The sequence below is a fragment of the Pan troglodytes genome, chromosome 16 (assembly GCF_028858775.2).
Source record: "Pan troglodytes isolate AG18354 chromosome 16, NHGRI_mPanTro3-v2.0_pri, whole genome shotgun sequence".
In the NCBI taxonomy this organism is placed as follows: Eukaryota; Metazoa; Chordata; class Mammalia; order Primates; family Hominidae; genus Pan; species Pan troglodytes.
This window is the reverse complement of record NC_072414.2, coordinates 82179821-82204810: the sequence shown is the minus strand read 5'-3', so window position 1 is coordinate 82204810 and position 24990 is coordinate 82179821. Positions and strand designations below refer to the sequence as shown.

Sequence of the window (24990 nt, the reverse complement as noted above, 5' to 3'; positions counted from 1 at the left end):
GCTGTCTTTCTCCCCAATTAGGATTCTACTAAACCACTAACACTTCTGAGCACCACCTAGGCATTGGAAACAGCCTAGAAATTTCCATATGGTAATGGTAAATCTAAGTCTTGAGAGAAAGGAATGCAGAGTATTCCATAAAGCATTCTTCACCATACGCAGAAAGAGGGGAATCAGGATGACTTCCCAGAGAAAATGGTACTGATTGTATAGGTCTTGAAAGACTTGTGGTATGTGCTGATAAGGGAGAATACGTCAGGCCAAGGGCAGAGAATGTGCAGACCCTTGGAAGGATTTACACAGGAATTAAAGAATAAGATTTAATTCAAAAGACCATTCTGAGCAGTTGTAGGAGAAAGGGCTAGAGAGAAGTGAGGAGACACTAAAGAAAGTATTGCAGTAATCCAGCCAAGGAACAAAAAAGGCTTGTTTTTCAAACCATACAAGCAAAATGAGAAATCTTGATAGTATCTGTTTTAAAGGAAACTTGAGTATAAATTAGGCCAATCTGAAAAGCTATAGGAATAAGTGAAAAACAGGGAAATGTTTTTGCTTCAAGTTATATATTTAACTTCTGTGTGTATTTATATCTAATACAGACCCCTGAGCAAATCACTTCATTCTTAGCATAATCAGACAGAATAGGTCAAGTCTACTTGTCAAAATTACATGTCTAATTGTTTTATTTCAATAGAGTCCCTGGTCTTATTGGAGAAATGGAAACTAGATCATAGTGATGGGTTGCACAACTCAGCAAATTTACTAAATATTATTGAATTGTACATTAAAAAAACAGGTGGATTTTGTGGGATGTGTATTAAACTCCAATAAAGTTTTTTGTTTGTTTAAGTCTCGGCTAATAGATTACTTACTCCTTGATCAAGTCTTCAGATCCAGAGTCTGGTGAAACATTACCATGGTCAGCTGTCTATCTATCCATCCATCCCTAGTTTACCACTTATCATGGAGCATGAAAGACCTTTTAATCTTAAATGAAATGAAATGAAATTCCAAAACTGAGTTAAATCTAGATGATAGCTAAGTCTCAGAAGCTACAGCCTAATCATTACTAAGCTGTGAGCAGCTCTACAGCCTAATCATTACTAACCTGTGAGCAGCTCTTGAGAAGAAAACAACAGGTAAGAGTCCTCTACAAAGTAGAAGACAGGTACCTATTTCTCTGTAAAAGCAATCCTCTGCTAGAGCCATATATGTCAAAAATAGGTGAAAATTTCACACCTACTATTTAGTAAGAAAATAAGGGAGTGGGGGTTAATTATGATATGCATTAAGAACACAGTACTGCCAGGTGAGGTGGCTCACGCCTATAATCCCAGCACTTTGGGAGGCTGAGACAAGGAGGATCATCTGAGCCTGGGGGTGTTGTGGCAGCAGTGAGCCCAGATCACACCACTGCATTCCAGCCTGGGTAACAGAGTGAGACCCTGTCTCCAAAAAAAAAGAAAAGAAAAGAAAGAAAGAAAGAAAGAATGTAGTACTTGCCTTCTAAGGCTAACAGTGCATTAGGAAAGAGAAAAGTTATAATAAAGATACATGAGAGAGGAACATCTAACTTAGACCTGGGGTAAGGATGGATGGCCAAGTGAGTTTCCCAGAGGAATGCTAACTGATTTTCTTAGATAGGCAATATATTTTTTACACAGGTCAATACTTCAATACACAGTTCGAAATTCAAAAAGCATAAAAAAGATACCCAATTAAAAGGAAGAAAACTCCATGAAGTGAACAGGAAAGAGTGACATATGCTGCAGAGATTAAGTACTAGAAAAATTTCCATGGGACATAGCAATTAGGCCATTGGTGATATGAGCAAGAGAAATTTCTTTTTCTTTTTCTTTTTTTTTTTTTTTTTTGAGGGGATCTTGGGAATGTTTTTTCTTTCTTTTTTTTTTATTATACTTTAAGTTCTAGGGTACATGTGCACAACATGCAGGTTTGTTACAGATGTATACACGTGCCATGTTGGTGTGCTGCACCCATTAACTCATCATTTAGCATTAGGTATATCTCCTAATGCTGTCCCTCCCCCCTCCCCCTACCCCACAACAGGCCCCAGTGTGTCATGTTCCCCACCCTGTGTCCATGTGTTTTCATTGTTCAATTCCCACCTATGAGTGAGAACATGCGGTGTTTGGTTTTCTGTCCTTGTGATAGTTTGCTGAGAATGATAGTTTCCAGCTTCATCCATGTCCCTACAAAGGACATGAACTCATCCTTTTTTATGGCTTCATAGTATTCCATGGTGTATATGTGCCACATTTTCTTAATCCAGTCTATCATTGATGGACATTTGGGTTGGTTCCAAGTGTTTGCTATCATGAATAGTGCCGCAGTAAACATACGTGCGCATGTGTCTTTATAGCAGCATGATTTATAATCCTTTGGGTACATACCCAGTAATGGGATGGCTGGGTCAAATGGTATTTCTAGTTCTAGATCCTTGAGGAATTGCCACACTGTCTTCCACAATGGTTGAACTAGGAAATACCATTCAGGACATAGGCATGGGCAAGGACTTCATGTCTAAAACACCAAAAGCAATGGCAACAAAAGCCAAAATTGACAAATGGGATCTAATTAAACTAGAGCTTCTGCACAGCAAAAGAAACTACCATCACAGTGAACAGGCAACCTACAGAATGGGAGAAAATTTTTGCAATCTGCTCATCTGACAAAGGGCTAATATCCAGAACCTACAAAGAACTCAAACAAATTTACAAGAAAAAAACAAACAACCCTATCAAAAAGTGGGCGAAGGATATGAACAGACACTTCTCAAAAGAAGACATTTATGCAGGCAAAAGACACATGAAAAAATGCTCCTCATCACTGGCCATCAGAGAAATGCAAATCAAAACCACAATGAGATGCCATCTCACACCAGTTAGAATGCCGATCATTAAAAAGTCAGGAAACAACAGGTGCTGGAGAGGATGTGGAGAAATAGGAACACTTTTACACTGTTGGTGGGACTGAGCAAGAGAAATTTCAATGGGGAAAAGGAAGGCACAGGAATTACATCCAAATGAGTTAAGATAAGGAAGTGAATATAGGGGCAGGGCACAGTGGCTCACACTTGCAATCCCAGCATTTTGGGAAGCCAAGGTGAGTAGAACACTTGAGTTCGTGAGTTCGAGGCCAGGCTGGGCAACCCAGTGAAACCTGTTTCTACAAAAAAATGTAAAAATTAAGTCCTGGCGCAGTGGCTCACGTCTGTAATCCCAGCACTTTGGGAGGCCAAGGCGGGTGGATCATTTGAGGTCAGGAGTTCGAGACCAGCCTGGCCAACATGGTAAGACCCCATCTCTACTAAAAATACAAAAATTAGCTGGCTGTTGTGGCGGGCACCCATAATCTCAGCTACTCAGGAGGCTGAGGCAGGAGAATCGCTTGAACCCGGGAGGTGGAGGTTGCAATGAACCGAGATCGTGCCACTGCACTCCAGCCTGAGTGATAGAGCCAGACCTTATCTAAAAAAAAAAAAAAAAAAGTGAATATAGGAAATTTTCCTTGAAAGAACAAAGAGGGGAAAACAATCAGGGTATCTAGGAGTAAGGAAGTGTATCTTGAATGGGTGAGGATGTTCATGTGTTAAAGAGAAAGAAGCAGCAGGAAAAAAAGTGCAAGTTATAGTTGGGAAAATAACATTGGAATAAGAACCCTAGAAGACAAGAAGGGATAGGATCTAGATCACAGATAGAAGGTTAAGTGTTAGGAGAAAAATACGTTTTTCCCACTGCTACAGGGAAAGAGGTCAAGATGGCATGTTAAGCCAGCATGGTGGCATGCATCTGCAGTCCCAGCTACTCACAAGGCTGAGGTCTGGGGATGGCTGGAGCCCAAGAGTTCCCGGCTGCCATGAGCTATGATTGCACCCCTGCACTCCAACCTGGGCAAGAGGACAAGACCCTTTCTCTAAAAATTAATTAATTAATTTTTTAAGAGATAGCATGTTAAATGAGATGGGGTAAATTTGTTAGGGCCAAAATGTGAAGAAGTTCTGAGAGAAAATAGATGTCATCATGCCATGATGCAGGAAGGTAGAGACAGGGATGCCCACAAAGAATAAAAGGTTTAGTATAACTTTTAGGTGATCAGCCCCAACCATCCCTGCCAATTCAAATGTTACCTTCAAAAGTCACCTCTCCTCCACGAACCTTTTCATGACCTACCATCAGAAATAATCTCTTCTCGTTCCAAACTTCCTCTAAACTTTCTTATGGCACTTTATATCTATCGCCTAATATTTATGTACATAAGGGTAGAATCCTTTTCTAATTTATCTTTGAATAAATTAGAAAGACTCTACTGAAAAGACACACACTGCTCTTTCTCTCTTACTTAGGGACCGTATTACTCCTGGTCTCAATTATAACCAAATAATAAAAGAAAAACAAAAACCAAAACAGAAAATTACCCCAAGCTCTTATCACCATAACACTGAAATTCTTTTTCCTACCACAATTCCCACATCCCACACAACTCTGTACTCATTCAACTTAACAATATCCCCAAGCACCTACTTTGTAAAAAGCACTGTGGTGAGAGGTGCCATTGGGTACCAGGAAGTAGAAAGAGCTTCAACTCTAAAGGAGCACAGAGAACAAGACAAGTATACATAGTGTTATGCTTTCCCTTGAAAGGGAAACGCTCACTGACCATACAATGTCAGCTTATCCTGCAAAACCCAGCCATAAAATAATCTTTCCCTGTCTAAACTCTCACACATTAACTATTTGCATCATTTCCTCAGCAATTACATATTGCCTTGTGACACTGAGACCTCTCATTCTCTGATGTTGGGTAACTTTTCAAATGTTTATGCCCTGTCTTCAATTAATCCGTAAGCTCCTAAGGGCAGGACTGTTTTATACTTTCGCATCTTCTTCAGTTCTCCCAGAGTGTCCTGAACAATGGAGGAGCTAAAAACGTGTTTTACTTGCTTTAAAGTAATTATTTTATTGGAGGAATTTTCCCAACTTCTTAGCCATGTTAGAAAAAATGAGCAATGGAATAGTATCAAGTCATTCAAAATAAAAATAGTTTTTAATAACACAGGAAATGAAATAAAAATTGTTTTTAAATAATGAGAAAATACTTAGGTTAGAACATAACAATCTTCCATTAAACTGTTACACAGTCTAAACCTGAAAATCTGCAACATGGGTTTTCCCAAAGCAGCTCAGACACCGTTTGGAAATTTCTTATTGTTATATAAGAAACTATCCTCCTATTAAGCAGATTTCCATTGTCTAGTTCTGTTCCCCTGGCACCACATCTGACAAAATGAACTCCCCTCCGATCTCTCAGGAATTTTTTAGTAAAGTAGGTAAAATGTTAATATAACAGTTGACTGAATTCCTAAACCAGATGAAAGGTTGAGCTTCTGAGATTCTGATCTTATATTTCTTCTAAATCTTGTTTCCATTTTATATAGCCTCAGTATTCTCAATTATTCTTCATAGATCATAATTGGTAGACCCTTTATCATCCTGGTCATACTCATCGAACACGCTCTCATCCCGGAGCAACAACTAAGTCTCAACTAATGGACAACCAACACCCCCTGATTGGGAGTGGTTCCTCAGCTTCTATGTTGAAAAGGATTCTGATCTATCAGCAGTGCTTGCTGTGGGTGTAAAATAACCTAGCACAAATCTAACATCCTTGCTCTAGACTACGAGATCCATCTTAAAGTATGGCCTCCAGAGCTAAACACCAATTTCAGGAAGCCTCCGATTAGTCCAGAGGATAGCGGAACCATCTTTTCCTTGGCTGCATATACCATATATCTACTAATGAGTTAATGAACTTCTCAGGTTTCTTTCATTTTGTTTTCGTTTCCCACCAACGTTATTCCCACTAACGCTACTTCTCTCCCTTATCCTATACACTGTTTGAACTCCAATGTAGGACATCACACTTATTACTATTGAATTTCATTATTAGATTCACGGTACATTGAAAGCAAAATGTGTCTTACAATATATTAACTATCTCTCCAGAAACAAGTAAAATCCTAACTTCACTGACACATCACTGACGCCCTAGTAAGTCCCAATAAAAATGTTTACAAATAACATGCCCTAAAAGTGCTTTCTCTGAACTAAAAATCTGCAGCTGTTTTTGCTGAGATACGATTCGTAACGTAAACTCATTTAAAATATACAATTCAGTTGCTTTTAGAATATTCACAATGTTGTACAACCGTCATCACTATCTAATTCCAGAACACTTTCATCAACCAAAAACAAACCCCGGCCGGGCACGGTGGCTCACGCCTCTAATCCCAGCACTTTGGGAGGCTGAGGCGGGTGGATCACCAGGTCAGGAGATCAAGACTATCCTGGTTAACACGGTGAAACCCCGTCTCTACTAAAAATACAAAAAATTGCCAGGCGTGTGTTTTTCTCTGATTCACCAATCTGGTGACCCTGTCCAAAAGGAAATGATGTTAATGTGACAGGGCTTTTTTTAGGGAGCCCATGTTGGCTCCCAAGCATCACTTTTCTCGCTAAGTGTTCATAAGTTATCCATCTGACAATGTGCTCTGGAATTTTTCTGGTCCAATGTTTTGCCAGAAACTAGTTTACTAGACCAGAATTTGTCATATTTATCTTTTCCTTTTTAATAATTAGTACATTTGCACCCCTCATTTTTAAAAACCACACTCCCGTCCTTCGCAATGCCTTAAAGATCACCGAGCAATTATACCTATCCAATTAGTACAATTATGGCTTTAATTTAAGCTCTATAAGCCAAGAACAGGATAACTCAACGGAGAATGTAAACTAACTATCATAAAACACAAAATAGCTGAGAAGTGACCATGAACATCTCCCAAATTCTTATTTGAAATAGTCTCTGAAGAAAGTCTTAGAGTCCAAAAATAAAAAATAAAGTAAAAGAGAGAAAAAATAGTCCCTCAAATCCGTAACTCTGATAGAAAAAAAAGTGTTCGCAAACCAGAAAAAAAAAAAAAAAAACCTGGAACACTATTGATAAAGTAGGTTTGAGGAATATTGCATACACTATCCTTTGCCTTGGAGACTCAGAATTTACAAGTCTATGACAAAGATTCCAAATAATTTGCCACTTGAATAATATTTGGCTTGGCTTAACTCAGTATTTCTGAAACTTATTTCACCACTAAACCCTTTCTTTAATGTCACAGCACAATATACCTCAAAAAATACTGATCTAGAAAGTCAGCCACACAGTTTTTCAAACTCCAAATTTGCACTCTCCTTTACACAAAGAATAAATTATGTTAGTTTGGCAAGTCTAGCAATCTCTTCACAGTCTTTATGTCAAAGCTGTTAATTCAAAACCTGTTTTCTCAATGCCAACTTTACTACACGATATTAATCTGTTTAGCATTACAATATAACTTGCTTGAAAGCACTCTGGAAAATCCTAACCAAATTCCCTAAAAGGATAGTTAAGCCATATGTTTCAAAAAGCTCAACAGTTGAAGCTGCCTTGTTCTGAAAAAAATTAAGATATCAGTTCATAAACTAGAGCACAAGACACCCTCCAGAGCACATTTCCTAAGACACTGCTAAGACTCAAAATGTAAAATACGATTCAAAAGTCAAAAAAGCAGGATCTATCTTACTCCTCACACCAAAATAAATTCCAAATGGATCAAAGAGTTAAATATTAAAACACTTTACATCCTAAACATACTAGAGGAAAACATGGGAGAATGTTTTTATATAATCTCAGTATAGATAAGACTCTTTAAAAATCATGCAAAAAATTCAAAAGCTAAAAGTAAAATATTAGTAAGTTCAAATATGTTTTAAAACTTTATTTGAAATACAAAGTCAAAATTTAAAGGACAATGGCCAGGTGAGGTGGCTCTTGCCTGTAATCCCAGCACTTTGGGAGGTCGAGGCGGGTGGATCACCCGAGATCAGGAGTTCAAGACCAGCCTGGCCAACATGGCAAAACCCTGTCTCTACTAAAAAATACAAAAATTAGCCGAGTGTGGTGATACGCGCCTGTAATCCCAGTTCCTCGGGAGGATGAGGCACAAGAATCGCTTGAACCTGGCCGAGATCGGGCCACTGCACGCCAGGCTGGGCAACAGAATGAGACTTTCTCAAAAAAAAAAAAAAATTAAAGGACAAAGTGGAATGAATATTTATAACACCCACGGTGTACAACGAGCCAATTTCCTCAATATATAAAGAGCTCTTACCACAATGAATAAGAAAAAGATGAATAATCCAATAGAAAAATGAGCAAAGGATTCTACCGAAAAAGTTCACAGAAAAGAACATACAAATGGCTTTTAAACACATGTAAAGATGCTCATCTTCACTCATAATTAGATAATCCAAAATAGCTACAATGAAATACCATTTTCACCTATGAAACTGGCAAATGTAAAAAATCTGTAATACTCTGGGTTGGTAAAATTAAAGCGGAAACAGCCTTCTTATATGTACATTATTGACAGGCAGATGTGCAAACTGGTACAACCTCTTACGAGAGCAAATTGGCAATATTTTTGAGAACTAAATATGCATATTCCCTTTGACCCAGAAATTACACTTTTAGAAATTTATCCTGCAAGAATACTCATACATGCACAACGGCATACCTACAAAGTGACTTTTTATAACAGCAAAAGCTGAGGAGAAAATGTCCGTTGACAGGTTAACTTCAAAACCGAAAACTAAAACTGTGAAGGAAAACAAGAGGCACTTCATTCCACATTCACTCATATGGAATGAATTTTAAGATGCAAAGCAAAACGGTGGCTCATGTCTGTAAGCCCAACACTTAGGGAGGCCAAGGCGGGCAGATAACCTGAGGTCAGGAGTTCAAGACCAGCCTCGCCAACATGGTGAAACCCTGTCTCTACTAAAAATACAAAAATTAGCCAGGCCTGATGGTCCCATCTACTTGGGAGGCTGAGGCGAGACAATCGCTTGAACCCTGGAGGTGGAGGTTGTAATGAGCCGAGATCACACCACTGCACTCCAGCCTGGGCAACAGAGCAAGACTCCATCTCAAAAAACAACAACAAAAAGATGCAAAGCAAAATGTACAGTGTGCTACCACTTCTAAACAAATCAAAGTGATTTGTATTTACATGCACAGAATATCTCTGGAAAGAGACACAATCATGATAGCAGTTCCATGTGGGGAAAATAACTGAATAGCTAGAGAAAGAAGACTAAGGATATAGACTTTTTTTCAGTGTTATATACTTGCATAGTCTCTGAATTATGTATCATGTCTGTGTATTACCTATTTCTAAGAAAAAAATGTTTTAAATTTAAAAATTTTAAATTAAGACCAAATCTATCTAAAAAACATTTCTATGGGAATTCTCAAATTTTTAAGGAAAACCCCAAAAGTCAAGCCATTGTCAAACACTACCTTTTTAAACTATCAATTATGAAAAGGTATTGCCCAAACTAATGACATAGCATGTCTTCAGGGAAGAAACACATTTTTGTGCAGCAGTGTGATCGTAGCTCACTGCAGCCTCGAACTCTTGGGCTCAAGTGATCCTCCCACCTCAGCCTCCCGAGTAGCTGGAACTACAGGTGTGTGCCACCACGTTTGGCTTTTTTTAATTTCTTATATTTTGTAGAGACAGGGTCTTAATATGTTGCCCAGGCTGGTCATGAACTCCCGGCCTGATGCTATCCTCCCTCCTCGGCCTCCGTAAGTGTTGGGATTACTGGTGTGAATCACAGGGCCCAGCCCCAAAAAACATTTTGTTATAATAGTCATTTAAATAAAAGACAAATTTTGTTTACTTTTAGCTGTTTTAAAGGTCATCTGAGATGTATGTTACTTACAGTAAAATGACCTGCTGATTAATGCCTACTGCATGCATATCTGTGAGACTTTTTCTATTTAAATGTTATCTTTTTCCTATTTTTAATGATTGTAAGTTTTTTTTTCTCTTCTTTTCAACTTTTCCTTTTCTAATTTTGCCCCATTCCCTCTTGTATTCCTCAATTCATTCTGTTTTTAGGATCACCAGTTAATTCTATTTGAGAAAATATTTTTAGTTTCTTATGTTGCTCATCAATAATCCCAAGCAATAGTCTGACACTTTTTAACCTTATGAATAAATACCTATCAGAGTAATACTATTTCCTTCTGCTGCAGAAACCTCACAGTTCTTAGAGCCCAGTGTGTCTAAATCCCCAAACAGCCGCCCCAACAGAAGCCAAGCCCTGGGCTGGCAGCTGCCTCTCCAATGTTCCTTCTGCTTTTTGTTATGATTTCCAATGAGTCAACAGGAAGGTATTCTGAGTAAAGAAGAAATAGAGCTTTTAGACAGGCCTCTCCTCCTCCCACAACCCCAAAAATACAGTTCTTGCCAAATGATCCAAGGCAATTTCCAATCCAATTTGCCACTCCTGTCTGTATGAGGTAACTCTTTAACAAACAAGAAAGTGGTAGGAAGGAACACCTTTCTAAGCTGAATTCAAAGCAGATACCAGGTTATGAAGAAGGGAAGCAATTAGGAAGGGTCCAACAAGCTAGTTAGACACAAAAATACATAAGACAACTGGAGACTTTCCCTCAGGTGGCAGGTGGAAGAGACTCCAAAATAAGTGGCAGGAAATTGATGGAGTTCCCTCACTGACTTGAAAACTACACAAGTTACTTAATGTCTCTGGGCACCAGTTAAAGAGGTTAGACTTAAATGTTGCCACTTCAGCATCTGCAGAAGTTAAGAGCACCAGCTTTGGTGTCACAAACCTGGGCTTGAATTCCAATATATGACCTTGGGAAAAGTGTTATCAACTCTATTTTTTTCCCTCTTTAAAATAAAAATAATGCCTATCTCACAATAATGTAATATGTAAATTTCATCATCATTCTGCTTAACTAACAGTAGTTACTACTGTTGTCATTATTTTTAGAACCAGAAGTTTAGCAGCAGCAGACTAACATGGCAGTTAAGAGAAAGGACTTCAGAGTTCTTGCCAAACCTGAAATCTGGATCAACCACTTATTAGATGAATGAGTTAACCTCTCTGAGCTTTGCTTTCTTATCTGTTAAATGTAGATAATAAGCACCTCACAGGGCTTCAAGAATAGCTAATTAGATAAAGCATATAAAGTGCTTAGCACAGTGCCTTGCATGTAGAAAGTATGCAATAAACGGTACTAATCACGACAATGAGGAAGAGGGGGAGAGGCAAGGGGAATACACTGACTTTGGGACAGACAGAAAATATTTTAGATTATGACTGCCTTGCAAATTGCAGGTTTTTGGTTTTTTGTTTTGGGGGATTATTTTGGCTTTCCTTTAGCTGCCTTAAAGTACTGAGGTTTCTAGAATAAAATGCCTTATTGAAATAACTAATTCTTCCCAACATACAACGATTTTTTAAAAAAATTTTAACCCAACATTCAAACTTAAGCAAGTAAACTCTTACTCTTCAAAATAAACCATTAACCAGATCTTTCTTAAACATTAATATGTTTAAGATTTTTTTAATTCACGCACTGTCAAACCACAGAGATCAATCAGATTGCTAGGAGACTTCAGGAGAAAAATTAAGGAGCAGAGCCCTGATTTGATCCGGTAGGCCACAGGCCCTCCAGGTTCCACTGGCACTTCACTCAGCTAGCTCAAAGATATGGTCTCTAGGCAACCAAGTCCTGAATTAAGCAAACAACCACAGTAATATGAATCACTTCCGGATGTTCTCACTTTGCCTACCAGCGCTTTCTTACACAAATACTTCTTGTCAAGGGGTTTATTTAGCACCAGCTAGAAACAACCAAGAGTCCATCAGATACCACAAGGCTTAAAAATGTCCAAAACAGGTTCCACTACCAACTGGTATCCCCAGATGTGACACTGTGAAGCAGAAGGAATTGTACAGCAATCAGAGGCAGGTCACCACACTAAGCCGGAAAATGAAATTCCTAGAACATGCCAACTTGGGTCCTCAAATGTATTTTTACTATTTTGTCATTAGGGACATTAAAATATATAAAAACAGTTGCTCTGACCTGTAAGACCAGAAGAAATATATGCCAAATGAGGTCAAACTAACGGGCCACACTTAGCCCAGCCAGATTTTTTCCCCAACCTTGACTGGTGGACAATCCATACACTCAGCTGCCTGATTAACACTGGTTTTTCATGGCCACATCTATTTCAACACCTACGGATTATAAGGGGAAGTGGTAAACTATGCAACCCAACTCTCTTGGCTACCTGCTCCTTTTTTTCACCTTGAAAGGATCTTTTGTGCCACACTCTTCTTCATGAACTAAAAAGAGATCATTTAAGCTATTAACAAGAATGGAGACGGAAAAGGAATTAATTAAAAATATAAACTACAATAGGACAAAGCAACTACCATTAACAGAACCAAGGAAAAAATATCAAGACTGTAGAAAATCAAGTCAGTGCAACAAAAGATGTATGTGAGACACATACCTAGAACGCTTATTTAACGTAAACAAAATGAAGAAGAGTCATAAAATAGACTACACAGATCTAACTAATCACCACAGGCATAATGGACAATTTCCTAAAGCTAAAATAAACAAACAAGAGACATTATAAACCAAGAAAAGTCTCCACATTGCAGGCAAAATTGCTAAGCCAATAGCAACCCTAACATGTTAACTGGGGAAATGTTTATACCTCAAGGAACAACAATTCTACAAATTTCAAGTCACGAAAAAAGGAAAAAAAAATCAAGTTACTTGTCATAGAGTTAAAATTAAGCTAGCTTCAGATGTTGTTTCTCAATGATAAGAAGTATAACAAAGTCATATATATTTTTCTCAAAAAAATGAAATATGGTTCACCATAATTTAAAAGTCCAGAACTAGAAATATATATATACATAATATTTGACAAAACAGACATGAATTGCTAATAGGTAATAAACAGCTGGTTTTTAAAGGATATTAGAGGCCTGTAATTCCATCACTTTGGGAGGCTGAGGCAGGAGGATCACCTAAGGCCAGAAGTTCGGGCTAAGTTCCCCTTACAATCAACATTACAAGACCCCATCTCTACAAATATATAAAAAGTAAGCCAACCGATTATTAAACTGAAAATTTTGGCAAGGTTTTAGAGAAATTAAACTATCTAGACTTCGAGTTGATAGAAGAAATTACAAATCGAAAGACTGACATTTAAACTCAATAAAACTTAAAACTACAATGAAGAAAACAAATACAATGAAACATCAAGGGAAAATGTTTGCAGCAAATACGAGAGAAAGTCAAGTCCATGTTATAAAAGAGCTCACAAAAGTTAACATCATGACCCTAGAAGCCAGGCACATAACAAAAACAGAAAATTTGCATAAGAAAATAATACTGATAAACAAATATGTAAGAAAATGTTTAAATTATCCAGCAATCAGAGCAATAGAACTTTAAACAGGAATAAACCTAAATAAATTATGAACATTAGATGGCCACTGAAAATAGTAAATTAAGACAATACAGGCCAGGTGTGGCTGCTCACGCCTGTATCCCAGCACTTTAGCGAAGGATAGCCTGAGCCCCAGGAGATGAAGACCAGCCTGGCAACATAGAGAAACCCCATCTCTACAAAAAAAAAAAATTTTTTTTATTAGTTAGGTGAGGTGAAGTGGGCCTATAGTCCCAGGTACTTGAGAAGCTGAGGTAGGAGTATCTTTGTTTTTTCAAGGAAAATTTCCTATATTCACTTTTTTTTTTTTTTTTTTTTTGAGACAACGTCTGGTTCTATCACCCAGGCTGCAGTACAGTGGCGTGATCTCGGCTCACTGCAACCTCCACCTTCCAGTTCCAGTGATTCTTGTGCCTCAGCTTCCAGACTAGCTGGGATTACAAGCACACGCCACCATACCCAACTAATGTTTTTTGTATTTTTAGTACACATGAGGTTTCACCATGTTGGCCAGGCTAGTCTCGAACTGCTGGCATCAAGTGATCCACCTGCCTTGGCCTCCCAAAGTGCTGAGATTACAGGTGTGAGCCACCGCGCCCAGCCAAGATACTTAATACTTTATTGTAATATAGGCTTTGTGCTAGATAATTTTGTCCAACTGTAAGCTAACATCAGTATTCTCAGCACAATTAAGGTGGACTGGGCTATGATACTCAGTAGGTTAGGTGTATTAAATGCATTTTGACTTACAATATTGGGATATAACCCCCTCCTAAATCGAGGAACATCTGTGTAGTAACTTAAAAATCTGAATTTGTGATTATATCTAAAAATTATATACAGTTTTTCCTTTTACTTTATCCCTTCTTTTCCTTTATTATAAAATTATCACTGTAAAAAGCATTTTAAATATATAGTACAGTATTAAGTAAAAAGGAAATCTCACACCCTCTACCCCCATTCCACTCCCTAGAAGTATCTTCTGTTTCTGGTGTTTTCCTTCAGATAAAAGCTAAGGTCTGAAGTGAAAAAACTAGGGCTACCAACCTTAGGACCTTGAAAGTGCCCAGAAAATTCCTATCATCTTCACATTAAATCTGCTTTTCCTTTTGCAGATTTAATGTGAAAATTCAGGAGGCCGGGCACAGTGGCTCATGTCTGTAATCCCAGCACTTTAGGAGGCCAAGGCGGGTGGATCACCTGAGGTCAGGAGTTCGAGACCAGCCTGGCCAACATGGTGAAACCCCCGTCTCCACTAAAAAATACAAAAATTAGCTGGGTATGGTGGTAGGCACCTGTAATCCCAGCTACTTGGGAGGCTGAGGCAGGAGAATCGTTTGAACCCAGAAGGCGGAGGTTACAGTGAGCCAAGATAGTGCCACTGCACTCCAGCCTGGGCAACAAGAGTGAGACTCCATCTCAAAAAAAAAAAAAAAAGAAAAAGAAAAAGAAAAGAAAAGAAAAGAAAAAATTCAGGATATCCTTTATCCAGGTGCTTGGATAAAAGTTTATTGAGTTCAGGCCGGGCGTGGTGGCTCACGCCTATAATCCCAGCACTTTGGGAGGCCGAGGCAGGTGGATCACGAGGTCAGGAGATTGAGATCATCCTGGCTAACACAGTGAAACCCCATCTCTACTAAAAATGTAAAAAAATAGCCAGGTGTGGTGGCAGGCGCCTGTAGTCCCAGCTACTCGGGAGGCTGAGGCAGGAGAATGGTGAGAACCTGGGAGGCGGAGGTTGCAGTGAGCCGAGATTGTACCACTGCACTCCAGCCTGGGCGACAGAGCAAGACTCCGTCTCAAAAAAAAAAAAAAAAAAAAAGTTTGTTGAGTGCCTACTGTATTTCACTGTGCCAAGCAATTAACCATCACAGCAGCTCTGTAAGATGCATAGCGTTCCCATTCTGCAAAGGACAAATTTGGGCTCACTCCCTGACGTTAAGCAACTTGCAAAACCAGAATCAGAACTCACACCTGCCAAAACAGAAAGTCTGATTCTTTTCACTGCGGCAAGATATCTCAACATTCAAGATTTTCAAAGAAATTTTATTCATACTTTTGAATTTCTATTTTACTTAATTATTCGTACTATGAGAATATAGAGCCACATGACTTTTCTTAGTAATAATAATGGGTACTAACTAGTTCAACTCTTTACATTTCTTAATTTTAAATTTTGCTAGGCTGGGTGCAGTGGCTCACGCCTATAATCCCAGCACTTTGCGGGGGCCGAGGCGGGTGGATTACTTGAGGTCAGGAGTTGGAGACCAGCCTGGCCAACATGGTCAAACTCCATCTCTACTAAAAATACAAAAATTAGCCAGGCATGGCAGTGGGCACCTGTAATCCCAGCTACTCGGGAGGTTGAGGAAGGAGAATCGTTTGAACCCGGGAGGCAGAGGTTGTGGTGAGCCCAGATCGCACCACTGCACTCCAGCCTGGGCAACAGAGCGAGACTCTGTCTCCAAAAAAAAAAAAATTTTTTTTTTGCTAAATTTTCAGCTACATGGTAGGGTAAAAAGATTTCGGCAGCCACATTAGGAATGAATACTCCCCATTTGCAACAGTGTTACAATACAGAAAAGCACTCAGCTTCAACCACTTTTAATAAATACACTTTTAAATGCAACCCACTTCTTATGGTGGAGCCTGTCCAAGGCCGTTGCACTAAATTAATATCCGAAAAAAGAATGGAGGTTTATTCTTAAAATAGTGTATGTCACCATTTTAAGAGTTACGAATAAATCTCACCCCATACTTCCCCTTGGTAATTATAAATAAAAGAATGGATCAGCTCCTAGTGCCACCGTGCCATTACGCAGCTATATGCTATGGTCCTTTAGTCACACGGGGTCTCATGAGATAACTAGACTTCTCATCTGTACAAAGAGAGCTTGGATCACCATCCTAAAAATGATCCCCCTCAAAATTTAAGTGATGCTCCTCATTTTGAGAATTCTAGAAGTGCTGGGCATGATATTCTTCCTAGTCACCTCACCTACCCATTTTGTTTTCTTGCTTCTTAAATGTCTTAACTTCTATTTTCATGATCACAGGGTGCCAGCCTGGACATATCCCAACATTCATGGAATTCTGATATCACTTACAGGGAGAGGAGATCTGAAGAGCCCATCCCAGAAAATGCTCTATGCCAACAGTAAAGACATATGCACAAAAAAGACTTTGTTCCCAAGAACTAATTTCTTTCCAAGATACCTTTTCAATTCCTCTAAATTACAGAAAGTGACATACTTCTACTTAGTGCTAAGCTCGACTTATCACCGTGGAGTTGCTGACAGTCTCCAACCAGCCAGCGTTCCTACCTTCCCTTCTACAAGAGGGGTGTGCCCTATTCCTTGAGCTAGGGTACGGGCACTCAGCAGCAGAAAGGTGGCCCATGACAGACTTGAAAGTGCACACCAGGAATTGTCTGAAACTCAGAGAATGCTGGAATTAACTTTCTTCCTGTGACCTTTAACCTAGCTGAATTTTCTTCCATTTCCAGTACTAATCGTACTTTCTTCTCACTTGCAGAATTCCCTGTTCTGTCCTGCCTGACACGTTCTCTTCTTGGTTCTTTTCACCTGAACCTTATTCTGATCTGTTACTTCCTCCTGTCCAAGACCTAAGCACTGAACATACCTCACATATTTAAATGTTACCTCCTTCAACTGAGTGAAATGGTATTCATTGCTCCTATACAACTGCTCTTTAGCCGGCCGGGCGCGGTGGCTCACGCCTGTAATCCCAGCACTTTGGGAGGCCAAGGCGGGCGGATCACGAGGTCAGGAGATCGAGACTATCCTGGCTAACACGGTGAAACCCCGTCTCTACTAAAAATACAAAAAATTAGCCAGGCGTGGTGGTGGGCGCCTGTAGTCCCAGCTACTCGGGAGGCTGAGCCAGGAGAATGGCGTTAACCTGGGAGGCGGAGCTTGCAGTGAGCCGAGATAGCGTCATTGCACTCTGGCCCGGGCGACAGAGCGAGACTCCGTTTCAAAAAAAAAACAAAAAAACAAAAAAAACCCCTGCTCCTTAGCCTAAACAAATGTAAAACTCAATAAGAACAGGCAAAAGGATAAAAATAAGCTTCAATTTAAGCATAAATAATAATTTAAGATGTATCCTTGATCTATCGTGCAGCCCTCAGCAAAAAGCCTTGAATCGTTAAGTGATATCTCATTAGAACAGCGGCTTAATTTCATTATTGAAGCTGCTCTCCAAACAATGAAGAAAAGCAGAAATCTCTACATTTTCTATTTCTCAACCACTCCCAGTGCTCATTTATAGGAATCACCCCTAAATTTTCCCACTTAACCTTTCAGGGAAACACAAACCCACAGCCACAGAAAACTCTCGTCTCTCTACACTTATACTCTCTTACTTATACTCACTGCCTCTACACAGTCATATTCACTCTCTACACACTCCTCTCTTTTCCCAAGAAAGAGCTCTGTTACAGGCAGAGGAGAAAATGGAGTGCCCTAGGATACACAATGGGGCCACTGTACTAAAAGGTGGAGCTTTTAGTAGGAGGAGTAGAGGTATTATAAATAGAACTGAAGAGGGGAACCTTTTCTCCCTCCAATCTCTATGATCTTTATTCCTGGCCTTAGAGTTACTGTAAATCCCAGATATTGGGGCTCCTCCAACTTGGGAGGGGTGGAGGTTATGGAGGAAACAGGATGGAACCAAACCAAAAAGGCAAACTGGGTCTAGTGCTAGAGGGGAAAGAGGGGCCCTAGGAACACACAAGATACAGGCCGGTTCACCAAGGTAGGAGAAAGAACTGGAAGAGGTTAATAGCTCACTAATAACGAAGAGCATGCCATTTGTCCTTGGTGCACTCACAACACTTTTTAGGGGTGGCAGCAGCCACATAGGTGGCTGACAGGGATTCTAGTCCTCTTTTCTCACCATAACATTCCCAGGCTTCTTTCCTTTGTCCTCTCTAGTTTACAATCTAAATAGGTGCTTCCAACCTTGATTTTTTAAAATCAAAGTCTTAAACAACAACAAAAATCACTACACCCAGTTTTATGATTGCCTCCATAAAATAGACCAGGCACCTTTCCACAATGCCAGGCCAATGGGCAGGGTGTGCTAGGGTAATATGCCACTATTATGCCCTCCCTTAAAAAAAAAAAAAAAAACCTGAAGATCATCACAAATGTCTCCACTGCCTTTTTTTTTTTTGAGACAGAGATTCACTCTTGATGCCCAGGCTGGAGTGCAATGGCACTGTCTCAGCTTACCGCAAGCTCTGCCTCCCAGGTTCAAGCAATTCTCCTGCCTCAGCCTCCCGAGTAGCTGGGATTACAGGCACCCGCCACCACGCCCGACTAATTTTGTATTTTTAGTAGAGACGGGGGTTTCTCCATGTTGGTCAGGCTGGTCTCGAACTCCCGACCTCCAGGTGATCCGCCCACCTCAGCTTTCCAAAGTGCTGGGATTACAGGCGTGAGCCACCGGGCCAGGTCAGTTACTCCTTAAGTATGCAAAAGCACTCAACTAAAAAACACCTCAGGGGATCATGCCTGCTGGGTGGTCTTTAAAGGAAATGGGTTACTTTCCTATACTGGAAAAGACACCTGACAGAAAAAAAGACGCTCTAGAGTAGCTGAAAATAAAATGCCTTGCTAATGCAGAACCTGATGAAGAAATAGGATGAAGTGTAACATTTTACTGAGGTCATGATATCCCAGCATAAGGCAGAGTTTTAAATCTTGTTTCTCAACAGGGGGAGGAGTGGGGGCCAAGGAAGGAGCATCGGAATCACTAGAGACATTTAAAATACAGTCGGCCCTCCTTATCCATGGGTTCTGCATCCATGGATTCAACAAACTATGGATCAAAAATAGTCAGAAAAAAATAAAGAAAGATATAAATAAAACAATATAGTGTAACAACTATTTATGTAGCATTTACATTGGATCAGGTATGATAAGTAATCTAGAGATATATCTAGAGTAATCTAGAGGTATGATAAGTAATCTAGAGATGTTTTCAAGTATATATTATGCAATGTGCTAAGGTTATATGCAAATACTATGCCATTTTATATAAGGAAGTTGAGCAACTGTGGATTCTGATATCTGCAGGTGTCCTGGAACCAAACCCCCACAGATACCAAGGGACTACTATATGTGTCTGGATCTCCCACCCAGACCTACTGAACCACAATCTCTATGGTAGGACCCAGATAGCTGTATTTTTTTTTTTTAAGTTCCCCAGGTGATTCTAATGCACACACCTGGTTAACAACCATAGTTAAAAAAATGATGAGGCCAGGCGCAGCAGCTCAGGTTTGTAATTCCAGCACTTTGGGAGGCTGAGGCGGGCGGATCACCTGAGGTCAGGAGTTTGAGACCAGCCTGGCCATTATGGTGAAACCCAGTCTCTACTAAAGATACAAAAATTAGCCAGGCGTAGTGGCAGATGCCTGTAATTCCAGCTACTCAGGAGGCTGAGGCAGGAGAATCGCTTGAACCCGGGAGGTGGAGGTTGCAATGAGCCAAGATGCGCCACTGCCCTCCAGCCTGGGCAACAGAGCGAGACTGTACCAAAAAAAAAAAAAAAAGATAGAAACTATTCTTCAATCAAGAAAACTACAAGTAGACCAAAAAAACTCAGGCTTCAGTTTCTTCATTAAATGAGATGGTTGAACTAGATTAGCAGTTGAACTAGTTAGTGGTAGTGTTTGGGGGAGGGGAGGTGTTAGCCAAAACACCCTCTGTAACAAGTGAATTTTATTCAAGAAATTCAACAGTAAAACAAAAGCAGAGCTACTTTGGATGGGGGAAGGAAGGTGTGTTGAAGCTCTTCCCTCTCACCCCCAGGTCACCTCAGTGGAATCACCAAAGCTCCACAGAGCACAAGATGGTCTCTCAGAACAGCTGCAGCTTCCAAATTCTTTGACTTTCCAAACCTTGAAATCCACAATTTAAATGGCAGAGATCTTACAGTTTTTGTTTTCTTATAAACTTCATATGAGAAAATGCCCCCTTTTCTAGTGATATAGCATGCCTTGCTATGTCATCTTCTATTATTTAGAAAGACAAGTGTTATCCTCCTCACTTAAGTCATCACTGAAACCCAAGCTCCAGTTTCCTGGAAGTTTTAAGCTCAGAAAAGAAGCCTAGACACAAGAGGGCATGCAAAATACAGGTTAGTGTTTGCCCCAGGAGAAGGAAGAATGGGACCAGAGGGGCACAAAAAAGACTTTAAATGTAGCGATGTTGGTTTTGTTTTGTTTTGTTTTTAGAGGAAAGGGAAATATCTCAAATGTTAACATTTGTTAGTTCTGGAATACACTGATGTTTGTTGTACTGTTCTCTGGACTTTCTTGCAGAATTTTAAGATTTTCAGAATTAAAATACACACATACACACACACTTGTTTATTAGCACCACTTCAAACACCCTTTTTATTAAACGTTAATTACAAATATTTCATTATCCCTCACTTGACTTTTCCACCAAAGCTCACTTATAGAATACATGATCTATAATTACATCTACCCTGGGACTCTGCAAAAGAACACAAGCACCAGAACAAAAGAAATGAATCACTGATAACAAAATGACACTCTAAAATTAAGACCACAAGGTTGTGGGGCATCTGAAAAAGGAAAAGAGCAGCTTTACATTCACTTCACAAAGAATGCAGAGGATGCTGACTCTGAATATTGCCAAACAGATGGACCTACACCAACAGCACCACGGTTCTAAGCCTCCCAAACCAAGCAGCCACTCCGCAGGTCATAGGAGGAGGAGACTCAATTCATATATAAATCAAAATTCACGAAGAATAAGTGAAACATTAAAGCCAATAACTTCAAACCCTAAAAATGCTATTTCCACCCCACAGTTGGTAACGCCCAAAACATGCACAATAAGCATAAGACTGAACAATAGAAACCTGGAAAACCGTTCAGTACACTTAAACGCCCATCACAGTGATTCATGATAAACTCTCATCAAGGCTACTTATTGCCATAAATAAATACCCTACCTATACTTATTCCCTCAACCACCAGCTTCCCAGTTACATCTATAACATACTCAAATAAATCTTTTCTTTTTTTTCCCCCCCACCAAAAACAGGAGTTTTGTCACCCAGGCTAGAGCACAGTGGTGAGAGCACGGCTCACTGCTGCCTCGACCTCCCGGACTCAAGTGATCCTCCCTCCTCAGTCTCCCGAGTAGCTAGGACTACTGGCATGCACCACCATGCCTGGCTAATTTTTAAAATTTTTTTGTAGAGATGGGGTGTCACTATGTTGCCCAATCTGGTCTCAAACAGCTGGGTTCAAGTGACTCCCCCCCACCTCAGCCTCCCAACGTGTTGGGATTACAGGCATGGACCACTGTGCTCAGCCTCAAAGCAATCTTTATTTGTATTCACACTATTGTCAGTTCCCTTCTCTTAATCTTCTCTCCAGCCAGCCAATCTTTACCTCTTCGCTTCTTCCAAATGACAAAGGTACTCATAAGCCACGTTCTGCCGTCTCCTTTCATCCATCTCCTCTGCAGTAAGTCTTTCATTATCCAGGACAGCTACAACATAAAAGAAAGAATGTAAACACCAGGATCTGTAGCCTTCCTGAGTGATAAAAGATTGCCACAGAATCAATTTCCTGCCACTCACCTAGAAAGTCAGGATAACTAATGAGTGTGTAGCCAGCCAGGTGTACTACAATGACTTTCTTAAAAAAAGAACTATGTGGTTTCAACTATAATCATCTTGACCTTTTTAAAAAGTATGATAATATAAATATGTACTAAGTTTCAGTGTACCCTTGAAAAATACTGGCTTGAGATTTTGGCCCAAATCTGTCCCTATCTGCCAGAACTCCTTCTAAATACAGATCTGATAATGTTGTTTCCCTCTTTTATTAATGACCAAAGCCAGCAATTATTGAGAAATAAGTGGCAGTAATTGTACGAAGCATTTTACACGCATTCTCTCATTGAAACCCCACAACAATCCTGTGATTATCACTCCTATTTTACAGACGAAGAAATTGAGGCTGGCTGAACTCAGCCCCATGGCAAATAAGTGACAGGGCCTGAATCCAAACCTGGAGAGTCTGTCTCCAAAGCCTGAGCTTAACCTTGAAGCAATCTGCTTCCTTCATGGGCACCAGGTATGGAATAAATTCCTAACTCCTTGGGAAGGCATTCAAGGCCTTTCCCAGTCTGGTCCCAACTATTTTTGGAAACTCTCCTCTTCCCTTCCTCCCACCACCGTGCAGTCCACACCACTCAGTTCCCAACACAGTATCCCTCTACTTTCAATACCTTTGTTTATGCTCTTCCCTCAGGTCCTGTCTCTTGTTCCACATGCCCTATCAAACTTTTTTTTTTTTTTTTTTTTTTTGAGACAGGGTCTTGTTCTGTCACTCCGGCTCGAGTGCAGTGGCACAATCATGGCTTATTGCAGCCTCGACTTTCTGGGCTCAAATGATCCTCCTACCTCAGCCCCAAGCAGCTGGGACCACAGGCATGGGCCACCACGCCTGGCTAATTTTTTTTTTTTTTAAGAGATGGAGTCTCACTGTGCTGCCCAGGCTGGTCTCAAACTCAAGGCCTCAAACGATCCTCTCACCTCGGACTCCCAAAGTGCTGGGATTACACGCAGGAGTCACTATGCCTGGCCACCTGTCAAACTTTCTACACAGCATTCTTCAAGGCTCTGTTCAAATGTCACCTTCAGGCCAGGTGCAGTGGCTCACACTTTGGGAGGTGGAGGCGTGGGGATCATTTGAGATCAAGAGTTTGAGACCAGCCTGACCAACACAGTGAAACCCTGTCTCTACTAAAAATACAAAAATCAGCCAGTGTGGTGGCCGACGCCTGTACTCGGGAGACTGCAGGAGAATCGCTTGAACCTGGGAGGTGGAGTTTGCAGTGAGCTGAGATTGCACCACTGAACTCCAGGCTGGGCGACCAGAGCAAGACCCTGTCTCCAAAAAAAAAAAAAAAAGTCACCTCCCGTTCTCATACTGTCTTCCCCAGGCCCCTTCTCCTTACCTACATTACTCTGTATGGCTAGTAAGTTCAGCATCTTTTATCATTATTGCACCTTATAATCATTAGCTTGCACACCTGTCTGACTCTGATTAAAACGCTCTTTGGAGGCAGGGCCTGATCTTACTCATCTTTAATTTCACAAACGTGGCACAATACCTCACGTATAACTGTTGATGCGTGAAATGTTGATCCTTTAAAAAAAGAACATTATTCCCAGAATATAAAATAAAACCGAAAACCTCAAAATCCCAAAGGGTCCTCCTTTAGCCAATCCTGCCTGCAGTTCAATGACGTCCAGGGCCGACAACAGAAAATGAGGAAGTCAGAGGATTTTCTGCTTCTTTTTTTTTCTTTATTACTATTTTACTTTTGAAATCTTGAGGAGGGAACTAAGCCCGAGAAAACTGAAGTGACTTGCCCAGGACGGCACCTCGTAGCTAGCCTGGGACCGGACAGGTCTGGACCCTGGTCTATCCCTTGGGTCTACCCCGCAGGCAACACTAGGGCAGCGCCTTTCCACGAAACGGGCAGAGCCCGCGTACCCAGACCCCAGTCCCTGGGACACGCCCTGCGCGGTCATCCTGCCACCTCACTCTAGGCCGTCTTCCCCAATCTCGGCCGAGCCTGGGCGGCGAGAGGCGCTGGGTGGGGCTCCCCCTACCGCGGCCCCAGCTAAGGCGGGAGGCCTCGGGGGTCCTCTCCGCCGCCTCGGACCCCGAGGGGGCGCGAACCAGGGGCCTCCCCGCCCGCCGCCCCACCGGGACAGCTCTTCCGGGTCCGAGCTGCCGGCAGCCGCCCTGCCCCACCCGCCCGGCCGAGCCCCCAGGAAAATCGCGCCTCGTCTGCAATTAGCCCAGCCCGAAGCCCCCGCGCCGCGGAGCCCCACACTCACAGCCATAGTGCGGCCGGGCCACGCCCAGCCCGTCAACCTCGTCTGCGGCGGACATGGCGGACGAGCCCGAGTCTCTGCTGAGGAAGCCGTGAAACCTTGGAGGCGCGGACGGCGGCAGCTACAGCTCCTGCCAAGTGCGCGGGCTTGCCGGGGTCCCCGAGGCCCCGCCCCATGCCGTCAGCCCCACCCCGCAGGCCCCGCCCCATGCCGTCAGCCCCACCCCGCAGGCACCGCCCCAGCGGCACCGCCCCAGCGACACCGCCCTGAGCGGCCGGAAAGAGGCGGGGCCAGAGTCACCATGCCCCGCCCCTAGCTCCGCCCCCTCAACCCGGCCCCGCCCTGCATCCCGCTATGGTCTCCGTAGGCGGAAGGAAGAAGGTAGAGCCCATCCTCCAATCGGGCTCACGCTGAGCTTGCCCTGCCGGGAATGCCCGCCCAGGTTTATAGCCCCGCCCCCAGGGCCACTACCCTATCCGCAACTCTAACCGAAAGGCTGCCGGTGTCTGCTGCCTGAAATCAAAATAGTGGGTCATCTCCCTTCTCTTGCCGGCCCAGCTAACCTCTGCACCAATATTTGGAGAAGGCACCCTTTGAGGTGACCCAGGTTGTCTTGTTGGACACAAGCAGGCCCCAAACTGCCATGAAAGCCC

At 41.5% G+C, this 24990-nt stretch overlaps 1 protein-coding gene across 1 annotated transcript in view; it reads right to left on the bottom strand.

Moving 5' to 3' along the window:
• The window catches only part of IQGAP1 (IQ motif containing GTPase activating protein 1), a 114093-nt gene extending 89531 nt beyond the window's left edge, over positions 1 to 24562 (bottom strand). The window contains exons 1-2 of the mRNA XM_523157.8: positions 24341 to 24562; positions 21873 to 21972 (exon numbers count right to left, since the gene is read on the bottom strand). Coding sequence (XP_523157.3) covers positions 21873 to 21972; positions 24341 to 24395 — 155 coding nt within the window. The 5' untranslated portion in view covers positions 24396 to 24562. The remainder of the gene's footprint in view (positions 1 to 21872; positions 21973 to 24340) is intronic.
• Positions 24563 to 24990: the final 428 nt, after the last annotated feature.